At 51.9% G+C, this 22,838-nt stretch overlaps 2 protein-coding genes across 4 annotated transcripts; both read right to left on the reverse strand.

Annotated features, from left to right (window-relative positions):
• Positions 1–4,804: 4,804 nt before the first annotated feature.
• On the reverse strand, positions 4,805–9,120 carry LOC306810498 (Golgi apparatus membrane protein TVP23 homolog B-like). 2 transcript variants are annotated; one of them, XM_079323184.1, is made up of 7 exons: positions 9,037–9,120; positions 8,553–8,635; positions 8,219–8,363; positions 7,699–7,788; positions 6,994–7,125; positions 6,780–6,908; positions 4,805–6,078 (listed from the first exon to the last, which is right to left on the reverse strand). In XM_079323184.1, the coding sequence occupies exons 1-7, from the start codon at positions 9,109–9,111 to the stop codon at positions 6,046–6,048; spliced, it is 687 nt and encodes a 228-aa protein (XP_079179310.1). In that variant the 5' UTR covers positions 9,112–9,120; the 3' UTR covers positions 4,805–6,045. The 2 variants fall into 2 exon arrangements, with proteins under 2 accessions (XP_079179310.1, XP_079179309.1); XM_079323183.1 differs by lacking the exon at positions 9,037–9,120 and adding an exon at positions 8,765–8,803.
• A 3,419-nt stretch (positions 9,121–12,539) lies between these two features.
• LOC306810513 (F-box/WD repeat-containing protein 10-like) lies at positions 12,540–21,168 on the reverse strand. Of its 2 annotated transcripts, XM_079323197.1 has the most exons (11): positions 20,799–21,165; positions 20,590–20,717; positions 19,539–19,667; positions 18,930–19,042; positions 18,393–18,599; positions 18,023–18,144; positions 17,338–17,486; positions 16,353–16,495; positions 15,404–15,562; positions 14,357–14,565; positions 12,540–13,462 (listed from the first exon to the last, which is right to left on the reverse strand). In XM_079323197.1, the coding sequence occupies exons 1-11, from the start codon at positions 20,890–20,892 to the stop codon at positions 12,627–12,629; spliced, it is 2,289 nt and encodes a 762-aa protein (XP_079179323.1). In that variant the 5' UTR covers positions 20,893–21,165; the 3' UTR covers positions 12,540–12,626. The 2 variants fall into 2 exon arrangements, with proteins under 2 accessions (XP_079179323.1, XP_079179324.1); XM_079323198.1 differs by lacking the exon at positions 18,393–18,599 and having other exon boundaries at positions 20,799–21,168.
• Positions 21,169–22,838: the final 1,670 nt, after the last annotated feature.

The raw sequence follows: 22,838 nt of genomic DNA on the forward strand, positions 1-22,838 counted from the left end.
CCAGGGATCATCCAGGGATCAGCCCATGAATCAGCCAAGGGATCAGTCCAGGAATCAGCACAGGGACCAGTCCATGGATCAGCCCATGGATCAGCCCAGGGATCAGTCCAGGGATCAGCCCAGGGACCAGTCCATGGATCAGCCCAGGGACCAGTCCATGGATCAGCCCATGGATCAGCCCAGGGATCAGCCCATGGATCAGCCCAGGGATCAGTCCATGGATCAGCCCATGGATCAGCCCAGGGATCAGTCCAGGGATCAGCCCAGGGACCAGTCCATGGATCAGCCCAGGGACCAGTCCATGGATCAGCCCATGGATCAGCCCAGGGACCAGTCCATGGATCAGCCCAGGGACCAGTCCATGGATCAGCCCATGGATCAGCCCAGGGACCAGTCCATGGATCAGCCCATGGATCAGCCCAGGGACCAGTCCATGGATCAGCCCAGGGATCAGCCCAGGGATCAGCCCATGGATCAGTCCATGGATCAGTCCATTCCCACCCACTCCCATTTGTCATTCCCTGCATGGACTTTCTCTTTTTTTGCAGAAATCCTTGCAGAATGACAGCTCTTCCTGCAAATGCCTGCTGACTTGGATGCAGATGGAATATCCTCCTTTGGCCATTTGGACTCTGATTTTTAATGGACTTTTCCACCTGAGGCCCTGGGCCCAATCCTTTCCTAGGGAGGATTTATGAAATCACTGTTTTTTCCCCCAAATTGGGGCGGGCCCGAAGGCTGTTTGAGGAGCTAGCTCAGGCAGCCAGTCCCACACACACAGAGCTGGCAGCAAATTCACATTTTACTGCCTTTTTCCAGCTGCAGGGTTGCTCCCACCCCCTGTAACTCCAGAGCAGTGAATCATGTTCCCGTTATATCCCCTCACATCCCGCTCTCTCCCTGCCCGGCCCCAGCGCTGGCAGAAGCAGCGTTGGTTTTGGTGGCTGTTCCCCTCTTTGTCACCCCTCTGTGAGGCACGGGAGGAGAGGCAGCATGGCCAGGGTGGCCCCTGGGGAGGTGACACCCCGCACACCGAGGTGCCACGCCCGCAGGTGGCTCTGGCTCCTCACAGCGCGGGATTGATCCCGGGAATTCTTTCCAACAAGCCCATCCTGAAAGCTTCCTCTGCTCCGTTTTTAAATTATTATTTATTTAATTGCTCTTTAAACAGAAGCTTAAGGGCTCCCTCTGCTGCCGTGCGGGTTTGGAGAGGAGAGGGATTGGGTGGGAGAGGATGGATCAGAGTCCAGGCAGAGGCTGGAGGGACCCGGGGCAGCCCAGCTGTGCAGCTCCAGATGTTTGCTGCTGCTGCACTCACACAGCAGGGCCGAGGGGATGAGAGGTTTTGTCCAGGGGCTCGCTGGTTTGATGTCCCCAAAGGCTGCCCAGCCTGGTCACCCCTCAGGGGGTGCTGCCCGCCTCATCCTGCTGCAAACTGAGGAAAATCCCACAGGGATTTCCAGATCCTGTGTTTCTCTCGCGTCGTGCTGAGGTCTGGGGGTGTCCCGTGTGCAGCAGCTGCCTGGGGTGGTCAGTCTGATCCCCACATGTGGCTGGGGGTGCCTGGTAAAGGCTCCACATCCCAGAACTCCAACCTGCCCTGGCCCTGCACCCAGCCCTGGCCGCTCTCCTGCCCCAGCTCCCTGATCTGCTCTGTGAGCCAAATTTGGAGCAGGATCCAAGCAAACTCCATATCCCCATCTCCATCCAGTCCAATCCTAATTAAATCAAACTTCTGAGCACAACCCTGCAATTTAAAGCATGAGAAATCAAGAGCTCACAAAAGGCAAGAATACTTTTTTCCTCATCCAAAGAGATTGTAGGTGAGGGTTTGGGTTGGGACCTCTGCCCACAGGTGGCATCTCCAGTAGGCTCTCAAGTTCTGGGAAGGAGGTGTGAAAGTTCCCAAGAACAGAGGTGATACCAATTCCTTCTTCAACAGGGTCTGGATGTGAGGGAAGGCTCCAAAAAGAACAAAACATAATCCAGCTACTGCTGAAAAGAAACTGAGGTGAGTTTAATTTAGAGGAGAGGGGACAGGTGACAAGCACAGAAGGTCCCACTGGGGCAGAACTGCCCTGAAGGGCAGAAGTGACACAAACCATAAAACAGGGCAGGGCCCAACTGGGGTGCCCTGAGGAGGAGATGGTGAGTAAGAGCTGGGCCCTCCCCTGCTCTGGAATCAGCAGCAGGAGCGTGGCCGTGGCAGAAAAACTGAATGACTCACCGGCTCCAGCAGTTACTGTGGAGCCGTTTACACAGTGCTTTGGGATTGAAAAATAAAGGAGGATAAAACACTACAGCTCACCCAAAATGAACTAAATGGAAGAAGGCTGGTGACACAGAGAGGGATAACTCTGAGGAACGACTCCACAGACCCAGGAGGTTTCCAGAAGTCCAGAGGGCTCAGGGATGAACTCAGGAGCAATTAATCCCCAGACTGATGCTTCTCCTGGTGCCAGATGGGTGGGATGGGGCAAGCGTGATCCTGGTGGATTTAAGGATTCCTGGAGGAATGTGAGGAACAACAGAGCAGAAAGTAGAGCAAACTGTTGGGACTTCTACAGACCAGGGTTCACTGAGAGAAAAATCAGCTGAAGAATGTCAGCCTGGCTTTGGCAAATATTCTGGGAAATATTAAAGCTCTTGGAAATGTGCAGCAATGGACTGACCTGGCATTAACAGCCATTAATTGGGTAATTTACAAATTAATAGTTGAGGGGAGGAAATCCATCAAAAGGATGGGAATAAAACAAAAGCATGGGAGTTTCTGTCCCCAGGGAAGATCAGCAGAGAGGCTCCCCAGGAAACTACGGTTTCCATAGGTAATTCATTGCCACAGGAGGGCTTCCATGCCAGTAATTCCCAAGGCAGCTTCAGAGCTGCCAGAGCTGGAGGTGCAGGCACAACCTCTGGGCCCCTGCTCACAGGCTGTCCCAGGCTGCAGGTGCCAGAGGGGCACCATGATTTTCCAGCAATTCCTCAGCAGCAGCAGCATAAAGCAGGCTCAGAAAGGGGAGCTTGAGTTAGGGGGACTTTTGGCATGATCAGAGGGGCCATTCCTATAGGAGCAAACTCAGCTGTTGGAAGCATATTTCATTTGTCTGGGCAATAATTAATTCAGTACCTGACATGACCTCAGGGCTGCAGCTCTGTGGGTTGGCTCCTGGGCTTTAAGTCCTGTCTCCTCCTTCTCCTCTTGAAATATGCCATAGGACAGCAGGATGCTTCCCTTCCCAGGCTGCATGAGAGGCAAACCCAGCCATCCTCCCCCACTGCTGGATTTAAGCTGTGCCCAACTGAACACTCCCAGAGTGCAGAGGGCAACCAGAAGGGAGCTTCTGCAGGCTCCAAGTGCCCAGATCCAGCTGCCCAGCATCCTGGAGAGCACTGAGGGAAGGGAATGGGGAAGAACTGCCCAGGAAGGTCTTTGGGGTTAGAACATCCCAATGCACCCCAGGATAGTGTTAAAGCACAGGGCCAGAGAAAGCACTGCCTCTGTGCCTAAACCCAGCACCTTCCTGGGGATCAGCACCCAGCACCTGCACAGGGGGAGGGAGGGAGGGAGGGGTCAGGTCCCCACGTCACCAAACAGTGACAGCAGGGATCCATGTGAGCAGCCCAGACAGCCAGAGTGCCCCAGGGCCTGAGCTAGCCCAGCTCCTCCCTTACTGGCCTAAATTTCAAGGACCCCAAACAAGGCTCTGCCTGTGAAATGAGGATGGACATCCTCCAGATGTGCTTGCACCATCTCAGCCATATTCCACTACTTCAGAGCAAAGAGTATTTATTACTATTATTATTATTATTACTGCTCCTGGAGTATTTCTGCTCTGTAAACCCTCCAAGTTCAGCCCCACCCAGGTCTGAGGTGGGGCCAGCATTACCCAGCTGATGCTCAAGAAGCTGGCTCAGTGTGGAGTCCTGGAGCTTGTTAAAAAAAACACATTCAGAGAATTTTTCTGCTCTGAGGCAACTCCCACTTCCTGCTCCCCAGGAAACCCCAGCACACAGTGAGTGAGTGTCAAACCAGACTCACACCCAACTGCAGCAGAGATAAGAAATTTGGTTCTGATCCATGACAGAAATGCAATAAACTGCCAGTTTCTCAGAAGCCAAGACCCTGAATGCTTGCCAAGAGCTAAAAATAGCCCAAAGAAGGCTCTATTTAAAGCCACCTACTAAGAAATGCCTCTGTCCTTGGTTAAATAAACTGCAACTCCCAAAAAAGTCCTGTTTTCCAGGAGTCTGGGGGGAGCTTTGGCAGCAGGTGAATAAACATTAAGTCCAAATCTTTTAACACATTTTAGAAGCAGCAGCTTGTGGCTGGAGCTGTGCCAGCCCCTCGGCTCTGCAGCAAACAGGGGCTGGCTGGGCTGGAGCAGGAAGGATTCCTGTTCCTCCCTGCAGGACCTGCATGTCCCCATGTGGCTGCTGAAGGGTCTTTAATTGGGGTTTGACAAAATTTGGCCTCTTTCCATTGATTCCCTAGAAATAACATCCCTTGGATGTAAATGGGGACTGAAGTTCCTCTGGAGTGGGCACTGAGCAGGGTGTGAGCCCCCTCAAAAGGAGATGAACCTTGGAGAAACAACAGCTTCAGCTCTGCATGGTGCCAGCTCCAGCAGCTTGACCAGAGTGTTTGCTCAGGGAAAACTCTGCACAGCCCTGGGTGGCAGGAACTGTGCTGGAGCTGGAGGAAGAGCACTGTTTAAATGGACAATAAACTCCTGCTAAAGGTGCCTGAGAAGGACATGGGGCAGAAATGAAGCTGAGCCATGAACCACAGAAGGGAAGTCTGGGCTGGTTAAACAAGGCAGTATTTTAATTTCAAGATTTTATAAATATGTATTTACAAAATGAAGATATCAATCCAAAAAGTTAACAAATGTACAGCTGCCAGTACTGCAGAGCACAGGGAGAGGAACCAGGCTAATGCAACCCCACAATTCACAGCACCCAGGAGTCAAAAAGAAACCCCATTCTTCATTTCCAATTCCTCACCCAGAGTGTTCAGCACCTGCTGCTGTGGAAGCACAAGCTCCAGGGACAGAAGCCCAGAAGAAGGAACTGACCCCTCTGCAGAGATAAGCTCAGAACACCCCACTGCCATCCCACTGAGCACTCCAGGCACCATCCCACACATTGCTCAGCTCAGACTCCTCAGGGAGCTTGGGGACAGCACAGGGCATGGGCTGCAGGAGGGGAACACCTTCCAAGTGCCACCCCTGTGCCAATAACTGCTGGTCACATCCCCACACCCTCCTGGCCTGTGGAATGGCCCCAGTGTGCCAGGCTAGCCAGACAAGGGCTATTTTTTTCCCTGGCAGGAATGGGGGTGCAGCCTTCCCTGGAAACTGGTTCTACTCTTGCCACTCTCTTCAGACAGGCCTAGGCCTGCAGGAATTCCCACAGATCCAGGGCTTTAGGATGTTTCCCAAGTCTGTGAATGCTTCAGAAAACCAGGGCCTGCTCACAGGTCACTTCCTGCAGCTGCCCTGAGACTTCAGGATCTTCCCAGAAGCTCCACTTCCTTCAGATGGCCTCCCTCCCTGACCACTCAGCTCCATTCCAGTCACACACTGAGGGATGCAAGGCCAAAAAATCACTCCCCACACTGTAACAAAAGCAGCAACAACCTCCAAGAGCAAAACCTGTCCATAACTGAAAGTATGCAGGCACCAAGTGCTGAAGGAGCAGGAGAGTTCCCAAGGCTCAGCTTGTACATGGCTTTTCTGAAGAATCTCCAGCAATTTTCTCTGAACTCATCCAGTAGTTCTAAACCTGTATGAAACCCACTCAGGCTATCATTCAATTTAAAGTTTAAGCAAATTAATTATTGTTAATCAAACTAAAGAGAGGACTTAAACACAAACTGCTATCAGAAAATGGAATATAATTTGCCAGGAGTGCTAACCTCAAGTCTTGCACAATTTATTTACTTCCTTTGATTCACACCTTGTGTACAGCTCCCACATTGGTCACATCAGCCTTCTCTGTTGGTCAGTGCTGGGAATGCAGCCTGGCTAGAGGCTCCCACCACACTCAGGATGCTGCTTGGTTCTCTGTAGCCATGGTCTGCAGGAGGCAAGATCAAAGAGGGCATGAGAACTGTGTGAGTCACTGCTGGGATTTTGGGGCAAAACATTCATTTCTGCTAGAGCCTGAGAGTGGCCTGGGCACGTGGGTAACCCCTACCAGGGTACAAGAATTCAGGAGCAAACCAAGAAGGGGATGGGCCCAACACAGAGTGCCAAGAAAGGTCCATCAGTGTTCGAGCTTCTGATCACACTAATGGCAGTAATTCCAGAAAATATCTGTGAGCCTGTGCCAGCCAAAACACCTCTGCCAGAGTCATCAATACAGCCAGAAAAAGCAGCCCAGCAGCAGTGAAGTGGAACATGGTTGTTCCTGCTGGAAGATTTGTTCCCTTTTGTGGAAGGAAGAAAACCAGAGCTGGGGGAGAAGAGGAGCTGCTGAGAAGAGTTGGGTGCAAGTGGGAGAGAATACAAAGGGCAGTGGCAACCTTTTGAGCCAGGAGTGTTATTTCCACCAAACCAGTCATATTGCAGTAATTCCCATGGCATTTATCCATGGCACCAGCCAAGACCAGAGCACTGCACATGGGGCTGGATGGCAGCAATCAGCAGTACTCTGGGCCTTAACCAAGGGGGCTCAGGTTCTCAAGGCAGCAGCATGGGAAGGGTGCCACTGCACAGCTCATTTTCCCAGAGCCACTCTCATTTTCCCCAGGGATCCCAAAGCCCTGGCCACCTCACCTGCCGCAGGAACTGCTTCCCCAGGTAGTTGGTTGCCAAGCTGGTCAGGTTCTTCCTGCTGCCAACTTTACACCTGATGTAGCCATAGAGATTGGCTCCCTGCAGCACCACCCCCATCACCACCACTGCCTGTGACAGGGAAAAAGTGTCACCAGCTGTCACCTCATGGCTCAGCCAGGGCCAGATCCAGCGTGGAGCTCAGCAGGGGACTCACCAACCACTTCACTTTGAAAGAGAAGAGAGCGCTGAAGGCAAAGATCACCCAGATCATGGGGCAGGTGATCAGGCCTAGCCAGAAAATTCGGGACTCTGCTTCAGATGAGGTTTTACCCCCTTGTGCTGACGCCTAGAAACAGAAAGGAAATGGAAGTGATCAGGCTGCTCCATCCTACAGATCCCATGTCCTTAAAACCAGGGCAGAATCCCCATACTCCCTGGGATTTTCCTCCACACAACAGCACTGGGTGCTTCCAAGGCTAATTTCTACATCACACAAAGACACCTCTGCAACAGAAAGCGTTTCCATTTAAGAGAATCTTTTCTATTTTTCCTCAGAAGCACTGGAGGCAGCAGCATCAAAACCTCTTGGAATGCTTGGGGCTAGAAGGGTATGTCTGGGGAAAATGACATTTCCTGCATGGTTCACTAACAAAGCTTAGAAACAGCTAAAGAAGTAATTTCCTATCTCCAAAAACCACAGACTTACATTACTTATATTAAGCCAGATCAATACATCACAAGAACTTTATCATAACTGAACAATCAAAAAGCTCATCCAGCAGCCTACACAAAACGAGATCACACATCTGTGGCTGCAAGTAAATGTCCCCTGTGCAATGTCCCCTCACAAGCAGAACCACCAATTACCAGGGGTTTCATGAAGCTGACACAAGGGCAAGATTAGAACAAAACCATTGACCTTCCTGGCTTCAAACACCCAGTGACTTCTGCCATCATCATCCACCTGGTTCCACCAGCGAAGGCCAACCATGAGCCGCCCTGTGACATTCTGAAAGAGAAGAGAAGCCATCAGCTCTGTGTCTTCTGCTAAAGAAAGCTCCTGCCAAAGTTCAGTGCCTGCATTGTTGCTTCCCACTGTGCCTGCCTGCCTCCCATTTGGGAGAACAAGATCCACAACAATCCATTTTCTCAGAGATCCAGCACAAGGGGCAGATTTGTGGTGATTCTGAGCTGATAGCAAAGCCTGTGCTACCTCAAAAGGGAGTCTAATAAATGTTCTCCACTAGAATTTCAAAAGGAACCAAGTACACAGAGATGTCAGAGTTTATTTCATAACACTCTGCAATCCACCACAGTAGATGAAGGTGTTTCAGGCTGTCATTTTGTGGGAGATGCACAAATAAATTACTTTTTTGAGACATGTCAGTTATTTTTATACAGCAAGGCAAAGATAACAAAAAGGCACAAGGAGAACTCACCTTTACAGCCCAAAAGTCACAGGACAGGAGGAGGATGATGGTCACCATGCAAGCAATGAAGCTGCTGGTTAAGAGCTCACAGAGCAGGTACACAACGATGGCACTGACTCGGAAGAACAAGTGGAAAAATGATGCCACTGGGTGCCTGGAATGAAGGACACGACAGTCACAGCTCCTGCAGACAATGTCCTGCAGACATTGCAAGGGATCTCCCAGCAATGCACAGGATAAGGGTCAGCAACATGAACCCAGAGTTCTGGAAATATGGAAAATGACTGCCTGGACGCTGACACAAGGAAGAGACGTTCCAGAAACTCCCCCTGTCACCACTGACCTTATTTTTGACTTTTTGGATCTCCTGGAAACATCATCATCTGCATCAAAGAGAGACACATCTTCAATGTCATCGCCACTGTCCTGAGGGGGGAACAGAGGCAAAGGGTTACAGGAGAACTTCAGCCTGGGCCAGTGTTCATTACCCAGAAAAGCAGAGGCACCTCGGGATCAGAATTAATTTGGGAAGAACGTGGAGATTTCAGCACACACAAGCCTACACTGTGAAACGATCATTAGAACGGGCCAGGGACGGCAGGAAGCGCCTCTGTGCCCCGCAGTTCGCCCGAGGCCTATGGGAGGGGGTCCCGCTCCGGGTCCCAGCCCCGATCGCATAATCCATGCCCAGGCCCCTGCTCCGGCCCGAGACTCCGGTCCTATGAGCCCTGTCCAAGCCCCTGATCCCAGTCCGAGTCCGAGTGCCGCTCCCGACCCCGCTCCTGTCACCCATGCCCAGGGGCCCGAGCCCGGGCCCGCTCCCGTACCATGGTCGGAGCCGCCACTTCCGCCCCACCGCACGCGTCACGGCCGCGGACCAATCGCGACGCGCGCCGCTCCATCGTCCCGCCCACGCGTTGTGTGTCACCGCCGCGGACCAATCGCGACGCGCACCGTGACCCCGCTCGGCCACCCCGCTGCCTACGCGTGCGCGCTGGCGGGCGGCGGGCGCGATACGTGGCTGGGAGTGCACACTGTGCCCGCTCACGGCCCTGAGGGGAGCTGGGGAACCTGGGGATCCCGAGGAACCGGCACTGCCAGAGGGGATCCCGGGGAACCGGCACTGCCAGAGGGGAGCTGGGGAACCGGAACTGCCTGAGGGGATCCCGGGGAACCGGCACTGCCTGAGGGGAGCTGGGGAACCTGGGGATCCCGGGGAACCGGCACTGCCTGAGGGGATCCCGGGGAACCGGCACTGCCTGAGGGGAGCTGGGGAACCTGGGGATCCCGGGGAACCGGCACTGCCTGAGGGGATCCCGGGGAACCGGCACTGCCTGAGGGGATCCTGGGGGATCCCGGGGAACCGACACTGAGGGGATCCTGGGGGATCCCGGGGAACCGGCACTGCCTGAGGGGATCCCGGGGAACCGGCACTGCCTGAGGGGAGCTGGGGAACCTGGGGATCCCGGGGAACCGGCACTGCCTGAGGGGATCCCGGGGAACCGGCACTGCCTGAGGGGAGCTGGGGATCCCGGGGAACCGACACTGAGGGGATCCTGGGGGATCCCGGGGAACCGGCACTGCCTGAGGGGATCCTGGGGGATCCCGGGGAACCGGCACTGCCCTAAGGGGGGCTGGGGATCCCGGGGAACCGGCACTGCCTGAGGGGATCCCGGGGAACCGGCACTGCCTGAGGGGAGCTGGGGAACCTGGGGATCCCGGGGAACCGGCACTGCCTGAGGGGATCCCGGGGAACCGGCACTGCCTGAGGGGAGCTGGGGATCCCGGGGAACCGACACTGAGGGGATCCTGGGGGATCCCGGGGAACCGGCACTGCCTGAGGGGATCCTGGGGGATCCCGGGGAACCGGCACTGCCCTAAGGGGGGCTGGGGATCCCGGGGAACCGGCACTGCCTGAGGGGATCCCGGGGAACCGGCACTGCCCTAAGGGGGGCTGCCACCGAGCCACTGCTGACCCTGGTCACCGACTACCTCCATGGAATTAACTCAGCCATTTCAGAGGCCATCATAGGCTGTTGCTGATAAATATAGTAGTACCTAAAACTTCTATTTACTTTTTAATAAAGAGAAGTATTTACAAAAGAGGTTCTTTCCACTTTTTAACAGCACCTTTCACTTCTCTGTGGTGTGAAGCCTCCAGACTTCGCTGGAACAGCGACCCTTCGGCTGTGAGCAGCAGTGGATAAAGCATATTCTGTTCAGAGCCACCTGCTGGGCTGTGCAGAGCTGCTGTGACACCAACACGGTGCCGCCACAACACCTCCCAAGCACCTGAACCCCCACCTGCAGGGAGGTGCTGATTTATGGGCTCCAAGCTGAACAAACTTCCTGATCCTCCTCACTCCGCCATGGCCTAACAGAAATCAGCCTTTCTACGATGGTTTTCCATCATGCTTTCCTCGGGGGTAGTGGCACAGACTCGTCGGCTGCAGCAAGGTGGGTTCATGCTCATTCTTTGGGAGAAGCTGCCATCCTGTGGTGAAACAGGACATCCCTGGTGCCAGGCACAGCCACCTGGCAGCAACAGTCCCTGTGCCATGGCACAGACTGCCAGCCTCCCGGGGTTATTTTTCACTGGCTGCATCCCAGGCTTTGCAAGTGGAAGATGGCATTGAATTAAACAAACCAACACTAATCACAACCCCGCTGTGGGGAGAGTTTCGGAGACTTTAATTTCAAACCAGAACTGCTGGTGAAAGCCCCTTGACATGACCATGGGCAGAATTGGCCTCTCTCAAATCTCTAAAGCGACAGATCTTTGGTACACCAGCCCAGATACTTGAAGCTAGATAAATTGCTTTTTTCAAATACTAAGAAGGTTTTTGTCCTCCTGTTAAGTCATCAGCATTGGTGGAAACCACAAAATCACAGAATGGTTGGTGTTGGAAGAAACCTTAAAGACCATCCAGTTCCATCACCCTGCCATGGACAGGAAACTTTCCATAATCCACATGTAGGCATTTATCCACAAAAATGGGGAAATGGAACCCCTTACCCTGTTTTGCATTTCATAGAAATGAAATTTAAGCTGCTTTCCACAGGTCCTGGAGCTGTTCCTCCCCAGGACAGCACTGGAGCTTCCACTGCTGAACTTCCCCAGGGTTCTGCCAACTCTGGCCAGGTCCCTCTGGATGGCAGCACCACTCTGGGGCTGGTGGCACCTCAGGTGTTGGGGGTTGAGTGTTTTTCTATTACTGTGTCAATTGAAAGAATTTTTCCCATTATCATGCCAATGGAGTTGGCCGGGTTACACCCAGGGTCTTTGATGAGTCCAGACAAAAGGGGTGGGTGGGAACAGCTCCCGGAGGGGCCTCTGAGGCTTCCGAGAGGGGACTCGTGTTTCCGGCGAGCTGGGAGGAGGATGCGCCGACCTTCAGCCCACGCGGCCAAGCACAGCAGAGCCAGACCCTCTGCGATCACCTGCCCTGCATCTGCCCCGTTCCAGCCTCCTGCCTCTGCGGACACAGCTGATCACCTGGACACACACGGTGAGCGAGGAGCCGCCGCTCCAGCCCGTTCCCACCGAGACCGGCATGGCCGCTGCCGCCCCCCACCCCTCCTGCCTCCATTCCCGTCTGCCCTCGGCAGCTCCGGGCTGGGACTAAGCACAGAGACAGCGTGCTTGCATCTAAAGGGACTGACACCGAGTTATCTATTCTGTTCTGTTAGCAATTTTAACAACTGCTGTTGTTTTCTGCTTGTACAGTTAGATGTATTAGTAAAAGAGCTGTTATTCCCACCCCCTTATCTCTGCCTCAGAGTCCTTGATTCAAACAGTTATAATACTTGGTGGGGGGAGTGGAACCAAAGTCTCTTGTTTCAAAGGGAAACTTCTGCCCTTTCTGGCAGACACCAGTCCTTTCAAACCAGGACATCAGGGCACCCTGCCTATGGTCCAGGGCATTAATTAATGATAATGTTAAACAAAATCAGACCCAGGATCAACCCCCCGTTACTGGCCTTCAAGCAGACTTTGTGCCACTGATCCATCAGCTTTCAGTCCACATATCTTCAGCTTCTACACCCTAATCAAACCACAAAAGTTCTGATGATATATTTTTATTATTATTATTATTATCACAGGTTGAACCTATCCTGAGCTGTGTTGGTGTCAGACAGTGCCATGTTGGTAATGACAGCAGCTTTAGGGAATTAAATCCAGGAGAGGGCTCTGCCCATTCACTGCCTTGAGAAATAGCTGAATACATGAAGAGTATTTCTTAGGAAAACTTACAGTGGGGATGTGTTTTATACTTAAAACCACAGGGAGTATAGTTACATAAGCAAAATATACTTAAATATATATATATAAATGAATATATCAGTATTTTATACTTAACGCCACTTGGACACCAGAATCCCAGGTCGTGGCTGTTGGTTGGACTCAGGGATCACCTCAGATAAATGTGTCATGCCCAAGTTCTGGAGCAGGTGTTTTCTTCTCCCCAGTAAAATAATCCACAGGTAGGCCTCTGGTTTTCCTTAGCCAGGCTTTTCTTCTGGCTCTTTCTGTATCTTCTGTGGGCTTTGCCTGCTGTGCCTGATGCTGAGCTGCCACAGCTGCCTCATGCACCTCCTGCTCTGCTGTCAGGAGCCTGAGCCCACTGTCCCTGCAAGAACCAGAGGGGCAGAAGGGCTTTATTCTCCTGGGATCTTCATTCCTCGTCTGTGCAGCTGTGCCAGCTGTTGGTTGGATCAGCTCCAAAGAAGCTGTGCAGAGATCGATGAGCTGATTCCCATCTTTGGGGCCAGGAGCATCTTTCCCATGGCTCCTGGGAATTTTCCTTTCTCTCAGTGAGCCACAGAACTTGGGGCGTACAACACACGGCACAGGGTTGGAGGATTTCACAGTGGGGCTGTGCAAAGAGTTCTTCAGCCTGAGCTGCAGTGTTTTGGTTTCAAAGGGAGTGGAGGTTTTGGTCATGGTCAGAGAGTCACTGTGCAGCCTGGCACGCTGGAGCTGGGCTGCCTGCTCCTCCTGGTGCTGCAGGGGCGTTTTAGACATTGGCACCTTCCCAGGGTGCTGCTGCTCTGCTTCCCTGGCTCTTGCAGAGAGCTCAGGACTGGTGCTGACTGGGGCTGGCTTGCAGGAGTTCTGCAGGGTGCTGATTGTTAAGAAGAACTTGTCAGGGGATATTGGACAGCTTGGGTGTCTCTGGGGCACTTCATGCTCCAAAGTGACTTCTGCATCCTCAGGTTCAGGGGGAACAGGGCCCTGTTCATCTGCACCACCTGTATCCAAAACAAAGCAACACATTTGGGATTAAGAGGCTTTCCCACACACTGCAGAGCATAGAATCAGAGAATCACAGAATAAGCTTGAGTTGGGAGGAAGCACAAGGATCACCCAGTGCAACCCCAGAGCCCCAACAGTCCCACCCTGTCCATCCCTGGCAGTGCTGTCCAAGCTCTCCTGGAGCTCTGGCAGCCTTGGGGCTGTGCCCATTCCCTGGGGAGCCTGGGCAGTGCCAGCACCCTCTGGGGGAAGAACCTTTCCCTGAAATCCAGCCTGACCCTCCCTGGCCCAGCTCCAGCTGTTCCCTGGGTCCAAGCAGAGCATCAGCTGGCATCTGCTGGCCTGAAAAGCAGGAACCTTTTCCTAGCCCATCCATTTATCTGCAATGTATCTGCAATGTTTGTGGAGCTGGATTTGTTATCACACTGTATTGAAGAGCTATGACTAAAAACAAAATAACATCATTGTGTTACAATTGAAAAGGTGCTTGTTTCTGTGCAGTTTTGCCTTTCCCAGTGATGGCAGATCCTGAATGTAGGTGTTCTCTCACTTTCTGGGTGTTTGTAATGAATAATTCAAGCCCTGAATCAGCAGTGTGTTTCCAACCACACCAGCTGTGTGAATATGAATACTACTACTGATTTCTGTCTTACTCAGTTGGAAAATGACATTGCCTGTCTTGAAAAATGCGTTGAATTTACACCAAACCCTTGTGAAATGGCAGAAAGGTTTCACAAAAGCCTAGAAAATGACAGAACCATTGAAATGTAACAGCACATCTGCTCTTGACAGCAGCAGAGAGTCTGAATATTGGCTGGGCTGAAGGCAGTGGCTGCTTGGTTTGTGACTCAGTTTAGAAAAGCCAGAAAAGCAGAGGCTCAGTGTGATACTTTTGGGTCTTCCATGGCTCTTTGATGGCTGGTGAGATCTCGAGGACTTGTCCTGAGCTCGCTGCTGCTCTGCACTGGCATCCTGGCGCCTCCCCTTCCGAGACTTCCTTTCCTTCTTCCGCTCCTCTCTGTCACTGGGTAGGGAATAGTCCCACACCACATCCTCAAACTGGAGCAGCAGCAGCCTGCTGGGGGAGTTGATGACCACCCTAGAGAAGGGAGGGGAGAGCCATAAAAGCACAGGAATCACAGGCACAGCAGGCCCTGCCTGAGTGGATCCTGTGCAACACAAACCCCAGGCCTCAAATGGATCCGAGATCATAATCTCTCCTAGAAGGAGCAGCAGCAATTAACCCCATCAGTCAGACACTGCACTTTTAAACTTGTGCTCTATGTGAGTCTCTGGCATCCTTTTCATTCAGCTACACAGCAAAATTAATTTAAAAATAATGAACATTTCCAGCAGTGGACAGAGCTAGATCAGAGTAGTGCTAAAGGATGGAAGTGCCTGACTACAAATACCATACTGTCAGGGACAACCAAGATTGAAGGGCTGTGATGCTCTGGTTGGGATGGAGTTAATTTCTTCACAGGTGCCCATTTATTGTTGTGTTTTAGACAGTGGACAAGCCAGGCTTGAAACCACAGCAGTGTTTTACCCATTTCTTCCACAGAAGTTGGAAGCCACGTTTAGTTAGAGGTGCAAAAGTGAATGAATCTGGGAGGATTTCTCATTACTGGCCTTTATAAAGAGGGCTGTAGGTCAGGCAACAGGCAGAGACTGTCAGGTATTGGCTTGATTCTCCAACCTCCTAAAAATTTCTGAATTCAGCTTTACAGTTGGGTCTATGTCCTCTGCTATAGACAAACAGGAAATTCTACATTGCCAAAGACACTAAGGAAGTCTCTTCAGCCATTGTGAAGCAGTTAATAAATAGTGGAGCCCTTTAAAAGTTATTTGTGAGAAGGAAAAACACACAGTTCCCTAAATTTCAGTGTAATCTACCAAATTTGGGTCAGAGCCTGCTGGCAGCTGCTGTCACCCACCTGCTTCCTGCAACATAGAGAGCAGACACAGGGTCCCCACTGCTGCTGGGCTCCAACACTTTGAGGCAGGTTCCAGTCAGGAAGTTGAATATCCGAATGTGTCCATCAGCACAGCCACTGATGACTCTGAGGTACAGGAACTCCAGGGACAGGACTTCCCTGAAAACACACCAGGTAAGGGTTGGCACTTCCATGATGCTTGCACAAGGAGAAGTGGGCAGAGATCTCTTTTGGCCTGCAGGAGAAGCAGAGCTCTGGCTGCAGCAAAGGCCTGCACTGAGGAACTGATCAGGACATTGCAAAGGTCTGACAGAGAAATCTCATCACTTCACATCCAAACCAACAGCCCAGGGCATCCTTCCACTGGAAGGTGTCCCTACCAATGGCAGGGGATTGGAATAAGATGATCTTTAAGTTCCCTTCCAAGCCAAACCATTCTGGGATTCTGTGATTCCATGCTCCCCATAGCAACCATATGGTCATGGCCATCTGCTGCATTTGAAATTTCAGTATTATGTCCAGGAAAATCAATGAAAACCATGATTCTCCAGTTTTCACAGTCTTAGATGCAATTAAAAGTTTGAGAGAATGGCATAACATGCAGTTGGTCAGCATGAAACTGGGTCACCTCTATTCCTGCCCAGGTGATGTGACACACAGCAGGTGATCCTTAGAATATTGGACTGTGCTCTGTCTGGCTTTAGTCATCCCTGGTTGTGATAAAGTGTTGTGGGTTTGCATTTCGGGTTGTTCCAGGTCTTAAGTGAAAATGCTGCTTGTGACCACACGGTGCCTGACAGAGCCTTTGAGAGAAAGATTGGTAGAAGTGGGGATATGTCAAATCTTCAGACTGGCAATTAAGGTATTCTCTGGTTCTGTGAGGGGCATGTTTTCTATGCACAGATTCAGTCCATTGTTGAGTACAATGTGAAACACATCCGATTCCTACTTGGGATGGAAGAAAGCTATCAGGCATCTCCTGCATTTTCCCAACATGCTCCATCCCAGGGCATATCCATCATGGCTCCCTGTGACGAGGTGCCACTGATCAAAGGACAAGCAGACAACTGGGCCTTGGTGCCTCTCTAATGTCTGCAAAGTAAAAGAAGAAGGTGCAACACTGTCAGTAATCTGGATGTAAATCTGCCCAAGGTGTTCCATGGCTTTCAGGACATCAGCCTGATATGGTTTTATAGGGTGTTATTCTACCAGTGCACCCTATGGATAACTGTGCTTGGTTTACACTCACTGAAATGTTCTGGGTTTGGTGCTGCTGCTCAGTCCCTGGCATGGAATAACATCCCTTTTCCATCTTTATTACATGTGATAAATAGATGTCACTCCACTGAGAGCTTTGTGGTTTCTGGAATGTTGTCCCAAGAGGGAAGGGGGGCTGCCCTGGCTGAGGGGAAAGGGGCTGGGATATCTGAGATATTTGGGCTATCTCTCCACTTCTCTGCAGGTAAAGACTTTCCCTCCTCTCCCAGGTATGGACTGACACTGTTCCTGGGCACCTGATCAGGGAATTCACAGTCTCAATGCTCCCACAGCTGCCCAACTGCTTCAGCTCCAGAATCTGCTTCTGGGAGCAAGATTTGGGCTGGTCCGTGGTGCCTCCAGCCCAGGTTAGTGAAGCTCTCCCATCATCTCCCCAGGTTCAGAAGGTTTCTGTGGGAGCAGAGATGAACAAACCTATGGAGAGCGAGCAGTGGTGGGGGTGATGCAAATCACACCCTGCCTTAAAATCAGCAGCTGGTTGCAAGTCAGTTTTTTAATTATCTGCAGTTTCCTTGATTGGTTTAGACTGCTTTGGGGGTTGTTTGGGAGATTATTTTCTTTTTTAGAAAGTCTTTGGCAAATGCAAAAAAATGTGATGAGCTAGCAGGGAGTTTTGACTATTTAGCACAGAATTATCCACTCAAGAGGAAACTCACCTTGATCAGAGCCCCTGTCTCAGCACTCCAGACCTTCACCAGCCCTCGGTGACCCCCACTGACCACATGGGTGCTGTCCATCCTCACTGCACACACAGGGCTGCTGTGCATCAGGGTTCTGAGACATTTCCCACTCTTCAGGCTCCACACTGTTGGGGCAAAAGGGCAGAGAATTAAAAGTACATCTGGCCCAATGATGAGTTTTGGGAGTATGACATGCATTAAAAAATACTGTTGGATTACAGTCACACCTTGTACCTGCAGTTCTGTGAGGAGCTGAGCGTTGGCTTAAAAAGCATAATTGTATGACAAAAAATTTAAATGTGAAGTCCAGAAAAATCACATCTTTTTCACCTTTATTCTGTAAGGAAACATCTGGCAAAGCTGAAAGTTGATACCACTTGCCCAAGAGTTGGGATGGCATTTCAGCCAAAAAGACTTTTTTTTGTATAAAAGCAGAAATAATGAGAATTTGGCCCTGACCCAATCAGAGACTTCCAGTGTGTGGAAGTGTCCCCAGCTTAGGCTCTTGTGGAAATATCCTCTGACTCACACCCTTCCTTCCACCCCATCCCTGTATCCCACTCTCCCCAGCTCTTTGCCCTCTGCCCATTATCCTTCAGTTTCTCCTCCAGTTTCTCCTCCAGTGATTCCCTCTGGCTAGAGCTCCCAGTGCTCCTCTCACCTTTCACCATCCCATCCCCAGCTCCTGACACCAAGTGCTCCTCATGGCAATGCAGGCAGGTGATTGTTGCATAGTGACCCGTGAAGGTTCTCACGCAGGCACCACTGTGAATATTCCAGCACCTACAGAGCACCAACCCAAGAGAAGAGAAACTGGATGAACTTTAAGATTCCTTCCACCTGATTCCATTATTATTTCCTATTAAATGTGCCCAACTCTGCTCCCACACACTAGGTTAAAATCAGGAGCTGTTCCACTAAGGTGTCAGAGAAATTGGAGTGATCAAGTCAGACTTTGCATGAACGTTTTACCCCTAATCTTCCCTTTCACCTCATTTTGCCAGGGGTTGGGTGTCCCAGGCGCAGCTCACCTGATGCTGAGGTCAAAGCTGGTGCTGCTGAGCAGGAGCCCTTGGTCCTCACGGAGGCACAGAGCTGTGATGGGACCAGCCTGGCCGTGCAGCAGCAGAGGCACTTCCTTCCCTCCTGGTACATGCAGCAGCCGCACTCTTCTGTTGGCAGAGGCAGCAGCCACCCAGTCCCCACCACTGTAATGGGTTCTCCTTGTGCTGTCTGACCTGGACAGGAGCAGTGGCTGCTGTGAGCTTTAGCCAGCATCAGCATTTCCCTGTGCTGTGGGCAGCACTGCAATGGGAATGCTTTGCAGGGCACCACCCAGTCTCTATATCTGCACATCCCCCTTTGTGTCAGGGTGGGCAGAGGGGCCAGAGCTCCTCCCAGCCCCATATCCCATAGATCACAAACCCTTATTCCTTTAAAAACAGCTAATCTTGGTATCTTTATTTTAAAAAGGGTAGATTTCTTAACACTGACTCTTCCCCAGCCATCTAGGAGGATTACAGGGAATGGAGTATTTTTCCTAAAGTTGCTCTGGGCACTCTACTCACTGCTCTGTGAGGATATGGGTCTTGTAGGGACCACAGAAGACATTCCTCTCTTCCAGTTCAATCTTTTGAGTTTTCATCTCCTGATAGGCTTCATGCAGACTGAAATCCTCTGTCTGATGGCAAGGGAAATAAGGAAAAGTAATGCAGGGAGGCAGGAATGCAGCATTATTCCATAGTATTGAACCTCTCAGCTCTAGGAATGAGCCCAGCACATACCCAGAGTGTCAGTAAGGAAAACCAGAGTGCAGCAAGACCCTGCTTAGTCCAGGGTTGCTCACAGGCCATGTTCTGTGGCATAAATGGAAGCCCTGAGAGCTGCACCCTTTATTTTGTGGGAAGAAGGCCCTTGGCCCCAGGATTGGGCCATGACTGGGGACACACAGGGACGAGGCAGAAGTTTGGGAATGCCTCCCAAACTCCCTCCCATGTGGGAAGGTGCTGAACAAGCCCCAGTTCCTATGAATTGGTCACGATGGGGCAATTCAAAAGCAGGAGTGGGGAAGAACAATGCAATTGCAAATTCACTGTGCTGTCTTGCCAGAGCTGTCCCCTCTCCTCCCCAAACCCTGACATGCAGCATCCATGGAAGGCAAGCAGCCTCCAACAAACCTTTGATTTACGTCTCTTGGTCTGCTCCTTGTTCTTCATTGCAATGACCTCACCCTCATCATTTAAGTGGGGAATTTGGACATTGACTCTTTTGGCATAGTTTGGAATGGCTTTTCTAGGACACAACTCCTGGAACAAACCAAGAGGCAGCAGTTACTGCAGGGCCCGTGCATGCAGGGGTGCTGTTCAACTCCTCAGGGTGCCGAGGTTCCCTGCAAAGCTGAGCTGCACACACTGGCTTCTTGTTGAGACCTAGCTTGCATTTAGCACTTTATCTACCTAAGGTTTAACTTCTGGTGAAAAAGAATTGCTTTTAATTTTTTTTCAAATTCTAGTCTTAAGCTTTTAATAAGCAGCAAAATTTGGAGCTCATCTCATCTTTGGCAGGCACTCAGCTGATTCAGAATCCACCTGAGATAAGAGGCTTTCAAAACACCTTGGTCAACACTCATTGTTAGCTTGTGAAACCTTCCCTGAAGCCTTTTCTGAAGGCCAGCACAGAGCCATGTCTGTGCTCCCTTGACAAACCAAAGCAGCAGAGATCCCAGGCTGTCTCTTGGGGCAAGCTCCTGCACACATTGCTCAATCTATAGCAGGTCCTGCTGTCCAGACCAAGCCTCTCCCAGCAGTTCTGCATTCCTGTGTTCCAACCACCACCCCCAGCTCCTCCCAAAGACACCGTGCATTTTCCTTGCCCTGTGTTGAACAAGTGAAACTCTTTCCTGAGCTGCCTTGGGAGCTGTTGTAGCTCTGCCCAACCTCCACTATCTCTAGAAATTTTCATTGTGACCAAACTCTGCTTTCTTGAAAGATATTTGCATATATTTTTAGATTCACAGGCTCTCTAAAGGAAAATAAAAGCCGTTCCCTGGTGTTTCCTTGTGACAGTGTGAAATGTCATCTGGCTTTGCTCTGCAGCTGGAGATGGAAGGGTCATGGCAGAGTTGGGGGGCAGCCTCTGGTACAGGAATTTTTCATTTTACAGCTTAGGCATCAGCAAAACCCCCTCTTTCTAAAGTATATAATAATGGCAGCAGCCCAGGTGTCCCACCTGCAGCTGCAGAAGGATCTTCTGGACTATGTTCCGACAGTGCCGCTCCTCCCGGACCTGCCTGACCAGGAATTCCCAGTGACCATTCACAGCAGAACAGGCATCCAGGGATTTTTGATCCAAAAGCCCTGGGAAGTTAAAGGGACAGGTTGGCTAATCCCCTCTGGAGACCATTCCTTACCCTTAGGGGAAAATCAGAGCAGCTTTACCCAGGATGGACATGGACAGCTGGATCGGCAGGACACAAGTGAAATCCTTGGGTTGGCTGACATCGGAGTGAGGATGCAGAGATGCAGGAACCATGGTGGCATCTACATCAGCTAAGGACAAAGGTGAGCTGTCCCTGCATCAGCAGTGTCCTCCTCCTGGCAGGGCACTCCGTGATTTGGGGCCAAAAGCACGTTCTGTTCCTTGGCCACCTGGAAAACAGGGAATTTACAGCCCTGGAAGTGCTCGAGCTTTGGTGCCATGGACAGCACTGCTGCCAGCACTGCCCTGGAAGAACTGGATGGTCTTTAACTCATCACTTTGGCACTGTGCAAGCCACATGAAAATTCTGGGAACACTCCTGGTCTGCAGGACAGTTCACATCAGGGAGGATAAGGGGTAGGGTGACATCTCTTACCCCTCTACCCTGCCCTGGGCAGTGGCCAGGGCTCCTCCCCTATGGAAACAGCAGGGGGTCAGGGGGCCACCGGCCGCACTGGGTGGGCTTGGTGGGGACGCAGAGCGGCAGTTTGCTCTGTGCTTTGCACCCTCCAGCTCCAGCAGCCACCAGCACGGCAAGGTGACAGTTCCGGGCTCCAAGGGGGCACAGCAGGGCCAAGGACGTTGCACCGATTTACTGAGAACAGGGGAAAACCCTCCTTTCATCAGGAGGAGTACGGCTGAAGCTGGGGCATTGCAGAAGGAAAGGACGGGAGACGAGCCCGGGGCTCGCCGCGACAGTTACCGTAATCTCCAACCGCCGCCGTAAAGCTGCTAAGAGCCGCGCAGCCCCCGCTCGGGCAGCGCCGGGGGATGTCAGGGGGTTGCCGTGGGATGTCTGGATGATGGGGGATGTCCGTTTAATGGGGGTGATATCGGGGTGCCGGGAGATGTCAGGGTGATGGCAGCTGCCAGGGGATATTGGGGTGCCAGGGGGATGTTAGAGGATGTTGGGGTGCCGGGGAATGCCAGCAGCCCCTCTGGGTTGGCGATCCGCAGTCACCATGGCAGCCCCGAGCGTGGCTGGGCTGGGCAGTGGCAAAAATGGGCACGGGACTCCCCAGGAAGTGCAGCACGGGTGGCCTTTGGACACCGGTGTTTGATGTTAGACGCAGAAGCCCAGAGGTCACCCAGGTCACAGGCACAGTGCTGACCCAGGGCTTCAGGCAGAGATTGAGCAAACACTTGGGTCACACACGTTTTTTGGCAGGTGGCTTTGCCAGCCTGAAATTCCCCAGATTAAGAAAAGAGATGATTTAGTAAGCTAAAAGTCACAAATGCACTTAGAGTGAAGGCTGGTTTATGCATCATTTGGCTCAAGGCAGGGGGATTAACCAGGTCCCTGATCTCACCTCCCTCCAGCAGGGGACAGCCACCTCCTCCAGGGCAGAGTCCCTGCTGTCCCCCTCTTCATGTTTGCTGGAGCACCCCAGCAAGACAAACCCCACCAAAACCCGCTCTGAGACCCCTGGAGACCCCCAGTTTTCCCCATGCCTGGAAGTTCCAGATTTCATAGGGGCCCCAAGCCCCACTGCTGACTCAACACCCTCTGCAGCACCCTCACCCCTAGGCAGGGGCAACAGTAGGGCTGGGAGCACATCCCACCCTGCCAGCTCCCCTTGAGACCCCAGAGTGACATCAGCAACTGCACACGGGGCTGAACTGGCACCTGAGGGCATTTCCTGGAGTTAAATATTGATGTGAAGGAATCAGAGAAGCACAGCCAAGCACTGAGATAGCAAGTCTGTGTTTTTGGAAGGTGAGAGAATTGGAATTGTTCAGCCTGGAGACAAGACTCCAGGGAGAGCTCAGAGCCCTTTCCAGTACCTGAAGGGGCTCCAGGAGAGCTCTGAGGGACTTGGGACAAGGAACTGACAGGTCAAAGGGGAGTGACTTCAAACTGCTGTAAAGCAGGGCTAGATGGGATATTGGGTAAGAATTGTTCTCTGGGAGGGTGGGCGGGCCTGGCACAGGGTGCCCAGAGCAGCTGTGGCTGCCCCTGGATCCCTGGCAGTGCCCAAGGCCAGGCTGGACACTGGGGC

Source organism: Erithacus rubecula (genome assembly GCF_903797595.1).
Source record: "Erithacus rubecula genome assembly, chromosome: 20".
NCBI lineage: Eukaryota > Metazoa > Chordata > Aves > Passeriformes > Muscicapidae > Erithacus > Erithacus rubecula.